A 17,113-nucleotide genomic window follows, 5' to 3' on the forward strand; every position below is an offset into this window, starting at 1 on the left:
TTTGAAGTACACCACTCATGACAAAACAAGAAACACAATGAAAGAAGTACAAAGCCTTTATTCTTATGTACAAATGCTAATAGCTAGATTGTTGTATGAGCTTATAGTTCTAATTTTGGGTTCAATCTGAGGTTACACGGGCCCAAACCAAACATGCATGGGTCCAACCTCACAATATTCAATGATTAACTGAATACTAACAAAATCTCAAATGAGATAAAACTCATTTCAAAGCTGCCTTTAACTAAAGATTTATGGATGGACACATTGTAACCTTAGAATGATACAACAGGGAGCATGTTGAGGTTCCAAATGGTTTGAGATCAGATTTGTTCCATTTAAATCACAAAGTGACTCTGAGTTATGACTTTAAGAAGTTGTTACATCGGATATCTGCATTTAGTCAAGTCAGATGACTTTTTTTTCATTATTTAGACAACTTCTTTAATTAATTGAGCTCAAACTCAACTCTCATGTCAACATCGTCACCTTCAGTAAGCAGGGTCAGTTTATAACGACCGTTTTCATCCACAACTCCAAGAGCTTTGTTGGGATCTTCTGAGAACACAAACTTAAACCTGTTAGTTCCAGAAAGGCGCGTCTGGTAGAACAAAGCCTTGTGAGTCGTTCCAGGGATGTCTGTGGGGGGCGTCTATGGACAGACATAAGGAGAAAAAGAGTAACAATCACTGTGTCATCCTGACGCACTGCAGATCAAGTATAGTGGCCCTTTCACACGTGGAGATTAAACTGTTGTTTTCTTTTGAAGTTTTTACTGTATCAAATGTTCAGTATGTGTTTGTCACTTAATATCAGTTTGGTTGATCCTGATCAACTTACACATGAAACATGATTGTAAAGTATAATATACGCCATATTGCCAAAAGCATTGGCTCAACTGCTATCATACATACATATGAACTTGAGTGACATCCCATTCTTAAGGGGCTGCATCCTTCAGAGGCTGCATTTGAAGGCCGATTATGTCACAGCCAGGCGACGAAGGCTGCTCCAAGTGCGGCCAACAAATGCGTCCGTCACCTCCTAAAATTTGAAGGATGGGTCGGGTGTATCCTTCGTGGCCAAACCTATCCCAGAATTTCGTCTTGATGCATGCTCAATCATCCAGGTAAGTAAATCTCCAAAAGTTGATTCTGTTCATCTGGACGTAGCGTTTTGTGGGAGAAACGTTTCGTCACTCATCCAAGTGATGTCTTCAGTCTCAGCTGACTGCAGGTTTCAATCTTATAAACAGGACATTTGCATAATGACTGAAACCAGCCCACTGAAGGAACAATGGGCTGGGAGGTCAGTTCCTTAATCTTATGCAAATTCTCATTACCACTGATCAACAACCACTGACCAAAACCAAAAAAATGGCCATGAGTACCATTCACAGAGAGTTGGGGAATGGCTGCAATCACAGCGTAAGATGGTGACAGATGTACCCTTAGGCCCCTCCTCCATTCAGAGATGGTCTTTCCCTTTTCACGTAAATGGCCTCCTTGACTCGGCGCTCAAAACGGCGTTCCTCCCTGTCCAGGATGTTACATCCTCATCATTGAAAGATGATTGCAGCCATTCCCCAACATTCCCCAACTCTCTGTGAATGGTACAGGGTACGGCCATTTTCTCAGCCTCTGTCTTCGAAGGATGCAGCCTATGAATTGACACATACCTTTAATCCATAGGTTTCAATATGATGTCAGCTAACTCTTTGCAGCCATAGCAGCTACCCCCAAGATTAAGGTGGGAATTGTTTTTTGTTTTGTTTTTTTACCATTGTTCCAGAAGTGCATTTGTGAGCCCAGAAACTAATGCTGATGAGGCCTGCTCACAGTCTGCTCTAATTTATCCCAAAGGTGTCCTGTCAAGTTGAGGTCAGAAATCTGTGCATGCCAGTCAAGTTCTTCCAAACTCCCTCAGCAAGGTCTTTATGGATCCTACTGCTGTGCAATCATGTTGGAACAGGAAGGGTCATCCTCAAACTGTTCCCACAAAATTAAGAGCGCTGAAATGTCCAAAATGTCTTGGCATGCTAAAGAGTTCCTTTGTGAGGTCAGAGACTCATTTTGGATGAGATGTCTGTGAAAGTTCCTTTGATTAGAACTAAGGTGCCGGACTCAATCTTATAAACAGGACATTTGCATAATGACTAAAACCAGCCCACTGAAGGAATAATGGGCTGGGAGGTCAGTTCCTTAATCTTAATTATGCAAAGTCTCATGACCATTGATCAAAGACCACTGATAAATGGCCATGAGTACCATTCACATTGTGACGTTTCTCCGACTGAAAACTCTACGTCCAGATGAACAGAATCAACTTTTGGGGATTTACTTAGCCGGATGATTGAGCCTGCATCAAGACGTTTCATGGAAACCCATTCCATGAAGCTCTCTACACACTGCTCTTCAGCTAATCTGACAGTCACATGAAGTTTGGAGGCACTATATGCCTCAAAATCCATTGAACCTGCTCTGTCATTTTCTGTGGCCTACCACTTTGTGGCTGAGTTCCTGAATGCAGTGATTTGAATGGGTGTGTCAATACTTCTGGTAATATATTTGTATATCAGGCAGCATTAACCGCATTACATTCAATACTGATATAATTTATATGCATATTTTATTTCTGTTAGGACTTCCAACTCCCAACTCTTGTGACAAAGTGTAATAAGTACTTGTTAAAAAAAAAAGTACATCCTTATGGTGGGGTGTAGTTTGTGGTCTGATCCACTTTAAGAGTCTGGGATATCTGGCACGTTGTTAGGGGCCTTCAGTCCCTGTACAACCTGATTTGTATTGCCGGCAGCAAGTCGGACTTGTTTCTGATAGGTGGCAGATTCCGTCAGGGATGCCCTGTCACCACTTGTGTTTATAATTATTATGGACAACATATCTAGGTGTGGTGGGAGTCTCCACGTTAGCGACCTCGGGATTTCATCTTTGCTTTTTGCCAGGTCAAGGACAAATTACTACCCCAGGAAGGACGACGTGATTAGCGACAACTTTGCCAAATGTTTTTGAAAGCAGTTGTGAATTAGGCGTGAAATCCTATAAAAAAAACAGTGGAAAGCAGGGAGGGTTATAATAAGCTGAGAGAAGATGCTGACTATTTTACAGTAACCTGGAGTGAAGAAATAGATTGATTTATAATAAAGTGAAGACGGGGGAGATGTCAGATAGAACCTCTTTAATGAATTTAGGAAAGTTATTGTAGGCTGAAGAGGAAGAAGTGGGCATATCAAGGAGACATGGAGGCATGGAAAGCAGAGTAAGCGGGATTCGTGAGTCTGCCGATGGTGTCAACCAGGAACGATGACAATCAATGTTAAATGAACTAGTAAAATAAGATGGTTTTATTCATCTAAAGAGCTGGTTGAACATGGGTAGTAACTCCTAAGCAGGAGGAGGTAGTGAACATGGAGATCAGTGATTTCTACCTGTGGTCAGCTTTTGCACACTCTTCTGTGGTAACAGATGTGATTGGTGCTCCAGGGTGAAAGATTGGCGCTAATCTGGCTTTTATCAGTTCTCCACAGTCCAGAACTGATAAACATTGAATATTAAACCAATTAACTAGATCGTTAACATCCGAAAAATGAGGTGTAGATAGAGATTAGAGAGGAAAGCTGACAGGCCAAGAGCAAAATCCAGATCCACTGTGGGCTCACCAACATGTTGCACCAAAAGTGAATGATTTTGCAATGTTAAGATACATTTCCGTATCTATGCAGTTAGAGATTATCAGTATGTAATTTTAAGTCTCCTATCACAATGATTCTGAAAATTGCTGTAGGTGTCATGGTCCTGAGTCTGACGACTCAGTGTTTGGTGTTTCTTTATATCATCCTATGTTCTTGTTTATTCTGTTATGTCTTTTGTTTTATGCCTGCCTGTGTTCCCTCGTCTGTCCACGGTGTCTGCTTGTAAGTCTGTTAAGTTCAGTGTCTTCTCAGGTCCTCTGTGTCTGTTAGTTTCCTGTTTTATTCTGAAAGTCCTTGTCTCATGTGGGTGCATTCAGTTTACGTTTCCCCTGTCTCATCAGATGGGATTTCTTCCAGCTGTGTTTCCCTCCTGTCTCCCATCCCCTGATCACTGCTGTGTGCATTTAAGCCCTGTGTGTTCTCCTGTTGCTGGTTTGTCTGCGTTCATGTCCTCCGTCATTCTGAGTGATTTCCCTGCGTCTGTCTGCGTGTCTCTGTCTCTGTCCGGTTATCATTTCAGGTTTGCTTTTTAGTTTTCCCAGTTGAGGTTACTCTGTTCTGTTTCTCGCCTTGTGTATTTGTTCCACCTCCCTCAATAAAGCCTCCTCACTTCGGAGGTGCCTGCGTTTTGGGTCCTTAAATAATTCCACACGACTGCTGCCCCAGCCGTGACCGTAGGGTTTGGGAGATCAGTATATAACAGAACGTCAAAGTGGATCTTTATGCTGACTTTAAAAAATCCAGTAATTCAAAAGAATGAAATGAGTCAAGCGTAAACTGAACTCATGTTACTCTGTTCTTCAAAGCAAGGAGCAGAGAGAGAGAGAGAGGTGGAAATCAGGTGGACTGAAAGATGTTTTACCAGCATCTAACAGCAACACTTGTTCCTGTAATCACCATCTAAACTGTTATTGGGGGAAAGCCTTGTTCAAACCACCTGTTCAACAAGTTCCAGCATGAAGAGAAGGTATGTAGCTGCCAGTCAGCGTTTAACACAGTGAAAGCCTTCAGTAACTTTACAGCAGCTAAAATGAAAGCAGACTGTTAACTTTGTGTGATGCAATATTTAAATCAGGCAGCTTGCTGAAGGCTGCCGGCAGCCATCCCATTTTATATACCTGCAACGAGCAGAGGTGAATCTAAAGGGGGCATGGAGTGCAGTAGATCCCATTTTTTCAAGGCTTTGGTAACATTGTTTTGGAATAAAAATGAACTTTATTAATTAAACTGTATTTGTTTTTAAAAATATAAAAAGGTTTTTATGGGCCAGTAAAATTACAGTTACTGATACACTGGATTCTTATTATTTTCTAAACCATCAGACTGCCCAGTTTTCTGCAGCACAGGCCAAACCACAGAGATAAGAGTATACTGCTGATTAACTTTGAATGTCAGCTTCAACGCATTGAGCAAAATGCTTCCAGTATAGATGTTATCTTTTTGTTTTTAATGTGAAATGAGATGAATATCAGAATAACTGCGAGTGCACTAAAACCAAATCGTGATTTCTTGTACTTACCATTGGTACAGCTTGAATTTTGTGCTCCTCACAACATACCACCATTGTCTGGTCATTCTTTAGGGTATATATCATGACTGGCATCTTTTCCTTATTGTTTAGAGTAGAGCTCCGATAGGTCCAGATGCAGAGTTTCTTCTCTGAAGAGGAAACAAGGACAAGCAAGAGCAGCATGTCATTCAGCTATGTCTTGTTTTAAAGAACAAAGGTGATGATATCCTGCTGTTCTGTTCGTCTATATGTGTCAGTTTGTTCTGTGTGCAAAACAGGACCAAACTGCAGCGCTCCACAAACTTATTTGTTCGGCTTTTAATGGGCCGACCAATTTAAAATCCTGGGGTCACGTTTTGACAGGCAGCAGCTGTAGTGACTGCAGATTTGGACATATGGTATTATTATATCTATTATATTTGGGACTCACATTAACACTAAACTTAGCTACATGTTAGGGTTGAAATTCCACCACATTGAGAGAGACTCACTGCAGAGGCAGCTGGTCATGTTGCTGGTTGCTGTAATCATTTCTAATGTGAATCCCGCTCCACAGTGTAGACCTCTGCAGTCGTTCTACAAATGCATTGTTCACTTAAAGGTACAGTCAGTGGTCTTTACTTCCATCCACTTAAACAATTCAGGGTCGCAGGGAGCTGGAGCCTCTCCCAGCTGCCACAGGGTGAGAGGCAGGGTACCCCCTGGACAGGTCACCAGTGTGTCACAGCGCTAACACAGAGACACACAACCACTCACATATAGGTGTGAATAATCGTTTAACCTAACCCCACTAATTGCAGGTCTTTGACTGCGGGAGGAAGCCGGAGTACCGAAGAGATCCCACACAGAAACGGGAGATCATGCAAACTCCACATAGAAAGGCCCTGGCTAAAGAGTGGATTCAAACCCAGGACCTTCTTGCTGTGAGGCGACACTGCTAACCACCGTGCTGACCCTTTTTTTTTTTACTTTATTAACAGTTATGCTGCGATAGGTGTAGGCTGCTGGGCGATTGCATGATGCATCGAGTACTTCTTCTTCAGTCACCTTTCTCACTCACTATGTGTTTATACATCTCTGTGCATTAAGTCATTAGCGACTTACATTACTGAATGAACAAGAAACGCTCATCACGGGAGATCGTGCATCACGGGAAGCCCCAGCAGCCGAGGCCTATTGCAATGTAATTAAGGGAGGATTTGGGGTCACCTGATCCAGCCCTGCCTGACTAAGCAGCCCAAAACATGACTGAGCATCCGAGTCGGAGCAGACAAATGTCCATCAACATGCGTCAACAGCTTTATTCTCTCAGCAAGTTGCTTTATTCTTAAAAAATTTCAACAATTACAATGTTGAAGAAGCTAGCGCACAAGCTCTTTTTTTTTTTGGAATACTTTATTGATATTGATTATTGGGCACCTGGGGAGCAGTGTGTAGGGACAGTACCTTTGTTCAGGGGTATCGAACCCCTGCCCTTCTGATCATGGGGCCACCACTCTACCTACTGAGCCTGCCAAGTTCAACCAAACTGAACTGAAAAGTCAGTAACCATAACAACAAGAACTCTGTCTTACCACAGCAGGTCTGGAGCACGAATGTGTCTTCTTGGTTTAAAATCAGGTATCCAGCACCGTTCTTGCTCTCAATGGACCAATGATACTCTCCTGACTTTCTGAAATTATCCTCCTCAAAATCTGTATTTTTGAGAGAACAACACGACGATGAGCTTCACATCACGCCTCACAATACTACTCTGCTATCATATTCTAAAATGAAATTAAAAAAGAGAAATATTAAAATCCTTTACCCGGTGAAGCCACTTTTAGATTTTCAGAGGACGCGTTCACATTTTGAAAAAAAGACAATAGAAATAAAATTTAAATAATTGCATAATTAACCTATAATAATGACATGATTAAATGTACAGACTGCGCAACTACTGAGAAAGTATAAAATGCCTTTTACCTTCAAAGTAGAAGGAATCCTCAGCTGTATCCAAAAACTCAACATTGATGCAGCTGCTGGACGCCATCAGGTAGACTAACACAAACACAGTCCTTTGTTGGTTAATGAATGCACAGTAAATCCTAGTTAAAAACATTTATAACCAAAGCCACTTGTGCTGAACGCTGTGTACAGCTGTCTACACACAAGAACCAAATATCCATGCTTCCATCCATCCATTACTTCAGTGGACCTCGCTCTTATTTTGAAAATCCATTCAATAACCAGCTGGCGCTCTGGCTCTACAAAGCTCTGCATCATGTTTACACATTTTAATAAAAATGTTGGTTGCTCTTTTATCTTAGCTGCACAAAAGTAAAGGAAAGTGTTAAAAACGATGAAAACTGTCCACTGCCATCTGTCAAGGTCTCTCTGCTGACTCTTTTTTGACACACTCATTCCCTCTGTGGTGAACGCTGCTCTTGCTCTGAGTAGTTTTTCAACCAATCAGCATCCTGTCTACACACAGTATCATAACCTGTCAGGATATGGGCAGCAGACACCAAGGGGGGGTCTCATGAATTTCGTTTTGTGGCAACTTTCAAACATGATATGTGCTGTGATGTGTTGCATGCTTTAATCTCTTGATCGCTTTCTGTTGCACACGTCTTTGAAGATGTTGAAGTCAAAGTTCTTTGACTGCAAAAATGTTCACATGCAGCTAGTGTAACTGTATCTAGCAGCATGCAGGGAAAAGGATGTTATAAACTGACCATGAATATCACAAAGATAAAGCTGATAAAGAAAGTCCTTAAAGTGCATAGAATAACTGTACAGGTAAATGTGACCTGTGGCCTAAAATTCATTAAGAGTAGGAAGGAGCTATGCCATGCTTCATTCAGTGCTTTCAGTAATGGACGAGTTACCAGCTTGCTCTTTTAAAATGCATTCCCCAACAATGGAAATAAAAAAGAATCTACATTGTACTTTAAAAATACTTGAAATGTAAGAAGCAGTAAAACGTGGCACCTGGAGACAAGTTTAAACAAAAACTCTGGACATGACCTGGTTATGTGCTCAGAGTATGTTACCATGGTAATACAGCCAGGTAAAAATAGAGATACATCACTCCTCTAGAGAACAGGAACTACAAACCTCACTCTGGGGAATGTCACTTCTTCTCATCGCAACCAAACACGCACAGAGCACTATACAAATAAGTGACAAGAAAGAAAACAAAGTCCTAGTAAGGTGCACAACCTTAGCATTTATTTTCCAAGTTTCCTGAACTCTTCTGGACACATGAACAGCATTCCTTCAAAAGATCTTTGCTACTTTATTAGTAACAGTGATGAGGTAGAATAGAATAGAATTCAACTTTATTGTCATTGCACATGCACAGGTACAGGGCAACGGAATGCAGTTTGCATCCATCCAGAAGTGCTTTAGTGATATAGATATATTACAAATAGAGCTGGGCGATATGAGATTTCTTCATGTCACGATGTTTTTTTCATTTCAGGCGATAACGATATCTATCACGATATCAGCCAAATAACTATATTTGTAAGATTTAAATGTGCCGTTGCTCACAAGTAAAATGTGAAATAATCAGCAGCTTGTTTTTATTTAAATATTTATTTCCCATAATAAGTTCAACAGGGTAGATGTACTTAAGGAACATGAGACTTTTTCAGATAAATAAAGGCAAATATTGCAAACTACACAAAAGGCAGCCGCTAAAGCGTTTAAGTTTCAAAATAGAACAAACGAAACAGACTAAATTGTCAATTCCACTTAGAAACAAAATATTAATTCTAAAAATAAATCTTAGTTTGTTTTACAGAAGAACAGACAAAACTGACTTTTGTCAATATCAAATAAACTGAGAACTAAAAGGAAATTCTCAATCTCTCCTTGTTGTATAGCTGAGCTTTTCAAACAGTTTTAACAGTTACTTTAGTCTGACAAAAGCCGAATGACGACTCAGCGCTTCCAGTCAGAGACTGAGCTGCACCGCTTTATTGTATTTCCAGACTTGCTTTCGGCACATTTACAGTGCAGCTACTCTGTTTTTGTCAGACTTGAAATAGCAGAAATACCTTCACACTACAGAACTTCTGTGGCTCTTCCGGCGTTGGAACCGTCAACTGTTTTCTCTTCGGTAACCTTCGGTCACGCTCGGTTGATGTTTCTCTAGTCGGCGCACTCATTTCCTCCATTACCGCTGGCTGCTTCCCAAACAAATACACATGTGCGGCACATAACAAGTCACGTGACGTGACGGCTGTGATTGGTTTGGCTCTGCGCTACTTAATTTGGATTGGCTGTTCTTTTTTTTCTTTTTTAAAGAGGACAAGAGAGATGAGGCCTATCGCAATAGTTTAAGTCAAAGGAGCTTGCAAAGAAAAGCATCTGGACTTCTTTAAGTTGCTTGAAGACGTTTCACCTCTCATCCGAGAAGCTTCTTCAGTTCTAAGGTCAAATGGTGGAGAGTCCCAGATATAAACCTAGTGGGAGTTTCCCCCCACAGAGGGACAAAAGGACCCCCTGATGATCCTCTAATCGCCTGAGCCAAGGTGGGAAACTGGGCGTGGGTCCCAATCAGCCAGAGTTTCGGGTGTGCTCATTGTGAAACCTGGCCCCACCTTATCATGCGAATTCCTGAGGTCAGATGGCCCAGGATGTGAGTGGGCGTTAAGGCGTCTGGGAAGGATCTCAAAACTGGATTATAGATGGCAGAGAGTTGGTGTCGTAAACCCCGCCTCTGTTCAAAGATGGTCGCTCACAGTGGACATAGATGCTTCTTTCACTCCTCTTTCAAACCATCTGTCCTCTCTGTCCAAAATGTGAACATTGGCATCCTCAAAGAGTGTCCTTTATCCTTAAGATGCAGATGGACTGCTGAGTCTTGTCCTGTGGAGGTGGCTCTTCTGTGTTGTGCCATGCGCTTGTGAAGTGGCTGTTTGGTCTCTCCGATGTAGAGGTCTGGGCATTCCTCGCTGCACTGTACAGCATACACCACATTATGATGTCTGTGTTTTGGCGTTTTGTCTTTCGGGTGAACCAGTTTCTGTCTGAGCGTGTTGCTGGGTCTGAAATGCACTGGGATGTCGTGCTTGGAGAAAACTCTCCTGAGTTTCTCTGATACGCCGGCTACATAGGGGATGACAATGTTGTTGCGTCTGTCCTTCTTATCCTCCCTCGCTGGTGTCTGGTCTTCTTTTCTGTGCCTCTTTGCTGACTGAGAACCTTCACAGACGCAATAGTTTAACTTTTCTATCGAGGAAAAGTTATTTCGCAACACATATCGTTATCGTTCTATCGCTCAGCTCTAATTACAATATATATTAACAATAATATAGATATGTGAGTATATTACAGAAATGGGTCCTTACTTTTCCAAGATGGCGCCAGTGTGCACGGCAAGCCGTCTTTGGGTCCGTCTTCCTGAGTGTTGTTTTCTCTTTGTTTTATTACTTTCTATATGCTTTCCGGATGTTACTGCCCTGATTGCCTATGATCGACAAACTCTTTTAAATCTTCGACCCTTGAATCACAAAAAGCCGGATCTATATTGGAACTTAGGGAATTTTTCCCAGTCTCGACCACATACTTCCGCCTGCACGGATTACCTGCCTCTTTTTACACCGCACAAGAAACGATATAGGAAACGGGGTAAGCGGAGTGGTTTTCGCGTTCGTATTAAAGCTTACCTAAAAGCACATGGAGTGATTGGCTACTGCTCCATTATTGACAACCTGTGGCCCTCCCAGCATACCTTCAGACTGTGTCGTCATCGATGGATTCGCTATGCTGGCCAGCAAGCCCATTCGGTTCTACCAGCTGAGTGTCCACCTGTATGGAGCTGGAAGCGGGCCTCTGGAGGAGGTGTGGATTACAGTAATCTTCGTCGGCTGGGACGTGCTCCCAGTAGCGTCAACGAGGCTACGCTCCGTATGGCACTGCTAAACACTAGGTCACTGGTGAACAAGTCCTTCGTTGTAAATGACTTTTTTCTTGCATCAAGGCTGGATGTCCTGTTTTTAACAGAGACCTGGATTCGCCCTTGTGAGTCCTCTTCCTTTTCGGAACTTCTTCCACTGGACTGTGCTTTCTTTAATTCTCCTAGGACCGCGGGCAGGGGTGGAGGGCTAGCCTCGGTTTTTAGAAGTAAATTCCGAGTGCGGCAACTGCCTCCCACCTTGCACTCCAGCTTTGAAGTACAACTACTGGAGTTGTCCGGTTCCCCCCAGACCCTCTGTGCGGTGGTGTATCGACCTCCGAAGCGCAACAAGGACTTTATCCGTGAATTTGCTGATCTTCTAGGAATTATTTTCTTAAGTTATGATCGTGTACTTATTTGTGGTGATTTTAATATTCATATATGCTGCGAGGAGGACCTATTGGCAAAGGACTTTCTTGCCCTTATTGACTCTTTTAATATTACTCAGTGGGTGAGGAAATCAACCCACATTAAAGGGCATATGCTGGACTTGGTATTGTCGTATGGACTGGACATTTGCATCACAGACATCAATGATGCTGGGATTTCGGATCATTTCCCAGTTATGTTTGATGTTCAGTCATGCAATATGGAATTGAACTCTGAGGGTCCACCGAGCCTATCACGTCCGATTAATTCTGAGGCTGTTGCTCTTTTTTCTGCGGCCTTTGCCAATTCTTTTGGTTATGAAGACATCAGTAATGCACCTCTCTCGGTTGATGGCGTAGTCAACTCTTTCATCTCTATATGTACTTCTATTTTGGATACTGTGGCTCCAGTAAAGATTCGACGCCGTAAAACCTCACGCCAACCTTGGCTAAATGAATCCATCCTCGCTCTTAGACGTGAATGTCGTCGAGCTGAGAGAAGATGGAAAAAAGATCAACTTCAGGTGTCCCTTGACATCCTGCATATGAGCCGGTCTAAATTCCAGAAGGCTGCCAAAATGGCAAAAACTTCTTTTTTATCTAACATTATTGCGAATAACAGCCATAATCCTCGAGTCCTGTTTAAAATCTTTAATTCAGTGGTTAATCCCTGTTCGGATGTTTCAGTGGGTGCCTCCCCGGCCCTCTGCGAAAAATTTCTAAATTATTTTATAGATAAAATCTCATTGTTAAGGGCCACACATTCTTTGGTAGTAAATCAAGCCCCAGCTTCTGAATGTTCAACGGTTTTCCAACAGTTCGAACCTGTGTCATTTTTTACTTTAAAGGAAATAATTAATAATCTGAGAAGCTCAAATTCTTTGCACGACATTATTCCCTCTCGTATCATTAAGGATGCATTGAATACAATCGGGTCTTGTATTTTATTTCTAATGAACTTCTCACTGTCATCTGGCTATGTTCCGACTGTCTTTAAACATGCAGTCGTGCAACCTGTCATCAAGAAAAGTACCCTTGATCGTAACATTCTAGCTAGTTACAGGCCGATTTCTAAACTTCCTTTTATGTCAAAAGTCTTAGAGAAAATAGTGCTTCGGCAACTACAGACCTATTTAGAGAGAAACGGTATAAGTGATAAATTTCAGTCTGGATTTAGACCGCGTCACAGCACCGAAACTGCCCTACTAAGAGTCTTTAATGACCTTCTCTTAATTGCTGACTCTGGGCGCTCTGCGGTCTTAGTACTATTGGATTTGACCTCAGCCTTTGATACGGTTGATCATGATATCCTTTTGGCAAGATTGGAACATGTAGTAGGCCTCAAAGGAAATGTTTTATCTTGGTTTAAATCATATTTTTCTGAGAGGTCGTTCTCCGTCTCGATGGGAAAATATTCCTCTTCTTCTGCCCGTTTCCGCTGTGGTGTGTCCCAGGGCTCGGTATTGGGTCCTGTGTTGTTTTCTCTCTATATGTTGCCCTTGAGCTCCATTTTTGAAAAACACAATGTCTCTTTTCACTGTTACGCTGATGATATTCAAATCTACCTTCACCTGACTGGGGATGCTTTATCCTCACCACATCCTCTGTTTGACTGTCTGAGTGATGTCAAGGACTGGTTATCACGTAACTTTCTTACTTTAAATGGAAAGAAGACAGAAATTATTGTTTTTGACCGAAATATGCCTCTGGGACAATTGACTGACACATTTGGGCCTGTTGCTAACCACCTTACTGATACTGCCAGGAATCTTGGAGTTTTCATGGATAGTTCCTTCAAACTTGACAAACAGGTCTCTACTGTGGTAAAAACTAGCTTTCATCAACTACGCCTAATCTCTAAGGCTAAACCCTACATACCACACAAAGATATGGAGAAACTCATTCATGCTTTCATTACGTCAAGACTGGACTATTGTAACTCACTCTACTTGGGTCTACAATCTTCTCTTCTGCAGCGTCTGCAGCTGGTCCAGAATGCCGCAGCACGTCTCTTGACCGGCACTAGAAAGTTTGACTCTATCACCCCTGTTCTGAAAAATTTACACTGGCTTCCTATCAAATATCGAATTGATTTTAATATTCTATTGTTTACTTATAAAATTTTGAACAATATGGCACCTGACTACTTAGCTGATCTCCTCTGTCTGTACAGCCCTCAGAGAGCACTATGATCATCGGGCCAACTGCTCTTGGTGCAACCTAGGTCTCGGCTGAAGACCAGAGGAGACCGTGCCTTTGCCGTTGCTGCACCCAGGCTATGGAATACTCTCCCTCTTCATATTCGCGCGTCAGATTCCATTCAGTCTTTTAAATCACGTTTAAAAACGTATTTGTTTGATCTGGCATTTAAGGCGAATTAGGGTAATTTACATCTGGCTCTGTATTTAGATTATGTAATTATCTTATATTTTATATATTTGTAATTTATATTTTATTGTGATTTTATTTGTACTGCGATTTTAATGGAAAGCACTTTGGTGTACTTCGGTCTTAAAAATGTGCTATATAAATAAATTTTGATTGATTGATGGTATGTTATAATGTACACGGTATGATGTATGTTGTGAATATTCTATAACTATAAGTATGTACAGGCTGTAGTGAGTACAAGCTGTGTACAGGCTATGAACAGGATATAAATATAAAATAAAAAACTATACAGAAATCTGAGGTCTAATGCATCAGGCCACAGGATGAGCAGGTGTTAAGTTGTGTCATTAATGTGCATTAGCGGTCACCTTGATAGAATAAATCAGCCATGCTGTAAAGGCCAGGTCAGTGCATAGACTAAAGTATTTTGTATCAATTGTAAGAAGTGAAAGTGACATCAGAGAGCCTTCACAAAGTTCAAACACTTCAGACAATGAGGCACGCCTGTCCTCTTATTATCCTGAATTTCAAGTCCATTCCAAGTTAGCTTTGGCGATGCCAAAATAAACAACTATAGGTGTCTAATCCACTGGTACAGAGAGTCAAACAGAGACGAAAGAAAGCAATAAAACACCATCCCCAAAGGTTGATTCTGTTCTCTGGATGTAGCGCTTTCAGCGGGAGAAACGTTTCGTCACTCATCCAGGTGACTTCTTCAGGTTTCCCCAACCTTATAAACAGGACACTTACATAATGACTGAAACCAGCCCACTGACTAACAATGTGCTGTGAGGTAACTAGTTTCAGTATTTATACAAATGGGCTGTTTAAAAATTGGGGAAACCTGCAGTCAGCTGAGACTAAAGGAGAATAAGTATATTAAAATATATTAATTTAAAAAAGAAAAAAATGCTAAATTAAAAGGCTTGAGTAGTGTGGTTAACAGTCAATATCTACAGGGGATTAAACGCTGGTTAAACATATTACATTCAGTTATTCTCATAGATGATAATCTGAGCAGCTGCTCAACCTGCCTGGTTTTAGAGCAGACATGGTCAGAGCTGCCGTCTTCTCAGAAGGAATACGCACACAAATTTGGAAAAGTTGGCTGGATTTGTACGAAATGAAAGGGCTGGTAATGGACAGATGCAAGGATACTGATGTTTAAACCCTCGTGTAATAAAGAAGATGGATCAATTTGTTTCACTAACTCATCTATACAAGGCATTTTATAGAGGGTACAGCAGCCGTGGCTGTTTGTCTTGGAACAACTGTGATCTCCACATTTGGACTTTTTTCTTGAAATAGACTTACAGCTTTATTCACAAAATGATCGATAATATGTGTTCTAAATGTGGCCCTAAATTCCTTTGTTGCATTCATTTGTATCTATGTTTAGATTTGACAGGGCGAGTACTGTTTGCTCTACTTGTCCTGACGAAACACCTCTGTTCTAACCGCTGCCAAATAAGACCACACTGAGAGAGAAATATATTAGACCTTATCACCTTATCATGTTTTCCATCTGAGAGTATTCAAGCCCACTTCCTTGCGCAGGGGCCATGCTAATCTTCTCTGTATCATATCCAATTTAGCGTACGCGCTTGCCAAAGCCCACTTCCACTCCATATCTACTTCTGCCAGTGCCCACCCACAGTGGTCAAGCCCACCTCTGCCCTCAGCCATCACCTTTTATTAATACTATTCCCCAAGTTGGCTCAAGGCAGTATCTTTGCCTCTTTGAAAAGTGAGAGCGCTGCAGTCATCAGACGGCCGGTGTTACAGCTGTATAACACAACACATTCAGGTGATTCCTCCTCGCGGGTTCTTCACGCGTGTCGTAGCATCACAGAAGATAAAGGCGTGTTTACAAGCCTGTTATGCCGAGCCCGATGACCCATAATGCCACACAAAAGTTCCCCCATAAAGTCAGCTTTCAGCAAACTTCAGTCTGTTTAGGATTCGTTCCTTCGGGTCAGTGTTATAACCCTCCGCCCCCCAAAAATGCTTTTTTATTCGACATGTGTGTGAATGTTTCGTGGTCCGCCATTAACCTCAGCTGATAGTCCGAATTTAGACAGCGAAAGCTTCGTGACGTTCCTGTTTATCGGTCACGGAGCTCGGAGTAAAAAAACACTAATAGCATGCATATTTACGTTTCGCCACGACTGTGACCGGACGCCTTCCAGTCACGTTTGCAGCTTCAACCATAAATAGAACCATCACATACCTTTGGAGATGCTTTGAAAACCTGCAGAAGTTGTCTTTGTCCTCGGAAGGTCTGCGCTTACTTCCCTTTGAATGGCAGAGAAATGAGCCCGTTTGTAGGAGGAGAAAGCTGCACCTCACCCCGTTACTGTGCCTTCATATGTTTCTTTCCCTCAACGTGTTACAGCGTCACACTTTCTCTGTGTGTGAGAGACGGACAGCAGGGCGGGGCTTTCAAGTCTAACGGCGGAAGTAAAAAAGGAAGGAATCGAGATTAAGTGAAAAAAAAATCCTATTTCTTGTTTCATTTTCTCTGGTCTCAAACCAGTTCACGTCGAATTGTAACTTGATTGAATTTATGTACTGCTTACTGCCTATAAATATAGTGCAAAAGTCTTGAGTGCAGTCTTGTTGAGTCACAAACTTTCTTATAATTTTTAAAGTGGTCCTGGCAAGTACTTGTCCAGGCTTTCTGAAAGTCACTCAGAGTTTACCGGTTTTTAACTCACCATCAGCCCAGAAGCTTACCACTTCCACGGTGTCACGCTTCCTCCTGTCCTCTCTCGCTTTCTCTCTCTGACGTGTCTGAGAATGAAATGGTGGGCGTGGTCTCTTCTATCGGGAATCAATGCAGTATTTAAACTGATATCTACCACCACCATTCCTTGCCAGAGAGCAGCAGAGTGGTTTTTAGTATATATGAAATGAGAGAGGCTCGCTGGTGGATTCAGGACCAAGTGCAAACTCATTCACTCATGTGCAGTGATTTAACAGCACCATTGTTCACTATCCGGTCGTTAAGTCTGACGTCACTAGCCGTGTCTGGGCCTAAACTCCGCTGCAGGTCCATATATCAAACGATCACTATGGCATTACTGAGAGTTAAAAACTGTCTAAAGTCTTTCATCTTTAATAAAATGATCAGCGTTCTGCTCTACCAGGTTTAACAATTGAGTTTAACATCCAGGCATCCATGA

General features: G+C 41.9%; 1 protein-coding gene and 1 non-coding gene across 5 annotated transcripts; both read right to left on the reverse strand.

Annotated features, from left to right (window-relative positions):
• Positions 1–38: 38 nt before the first annotated feature.
• LOC146693189 (interleukin-18-like) lies at positions 39–16,724 on the reverse strand. 4 transcript variants are annotated; one of them, XM_085478974.1, is made up of 7 exons: positions 16,665–16,724; positions 16,159–16,376; positions 7,185–7,259; positions 7,027–7,038; positions 6,794–6,913; positions 5,229–5,368; positions 39–652 (listed from the first exon to the last, which is right to left on the reverse strand). In XM_085478974.1, exons 3-7 carry the CDS (start codon positions 7,249–7,251, stop codon positions 449–451), a joined length of 543 nt encoding a protein of 180 aa, XP_085335100.1. In that variant the 5' UTR covers positions 7,252–7,259; positions 16,159–16,376; positions 16,665–16,724; the 3' UTR covers positions 39–448. The 4 variants fall into 4 exon arrangements, with proteins under 4 accessions (XP_085335100.1, XP_085335099.1, XP_085335101.1 ...); XM_085478973.1 differs by having other exon boundaries at positions 16,646–16,723; XM_085478975.1 differs by lacking the exon at positions 16,665–16,724 and adding an exon at positions 8,319–8,371 and having other exon boundaries at positions 16,159–16,194.
• On the reverse strand, positions 15,439–15,544 carry LOC146693190 (U6 spliceosomal RNA). Its single transcript, XR_014914977.1, has one exon. It is a non-coding gene; the product is annotated as a U6 spliceosomal RNA (small nuclear RNA).
• Positions 16,725–17,113: the final 389 nt, after the last annotated feature.

The sequence above is a fragment of the Copadichromis virginalis genome, linkage group LG14, assembly GCF_057382275.1.
Source record: "Copadichromis virginalis isolate Kocher_CV1m ecotype Utaka linkage group LG14, C_Virginalis_male_GT1.1, whole genome shotgun sequence".
NCBI lineage: Eukaryota > Metazoa > Chordata > Actinopteri > Cichliformes > Cichlidae > Copadichromis > Copadichromis virginalis.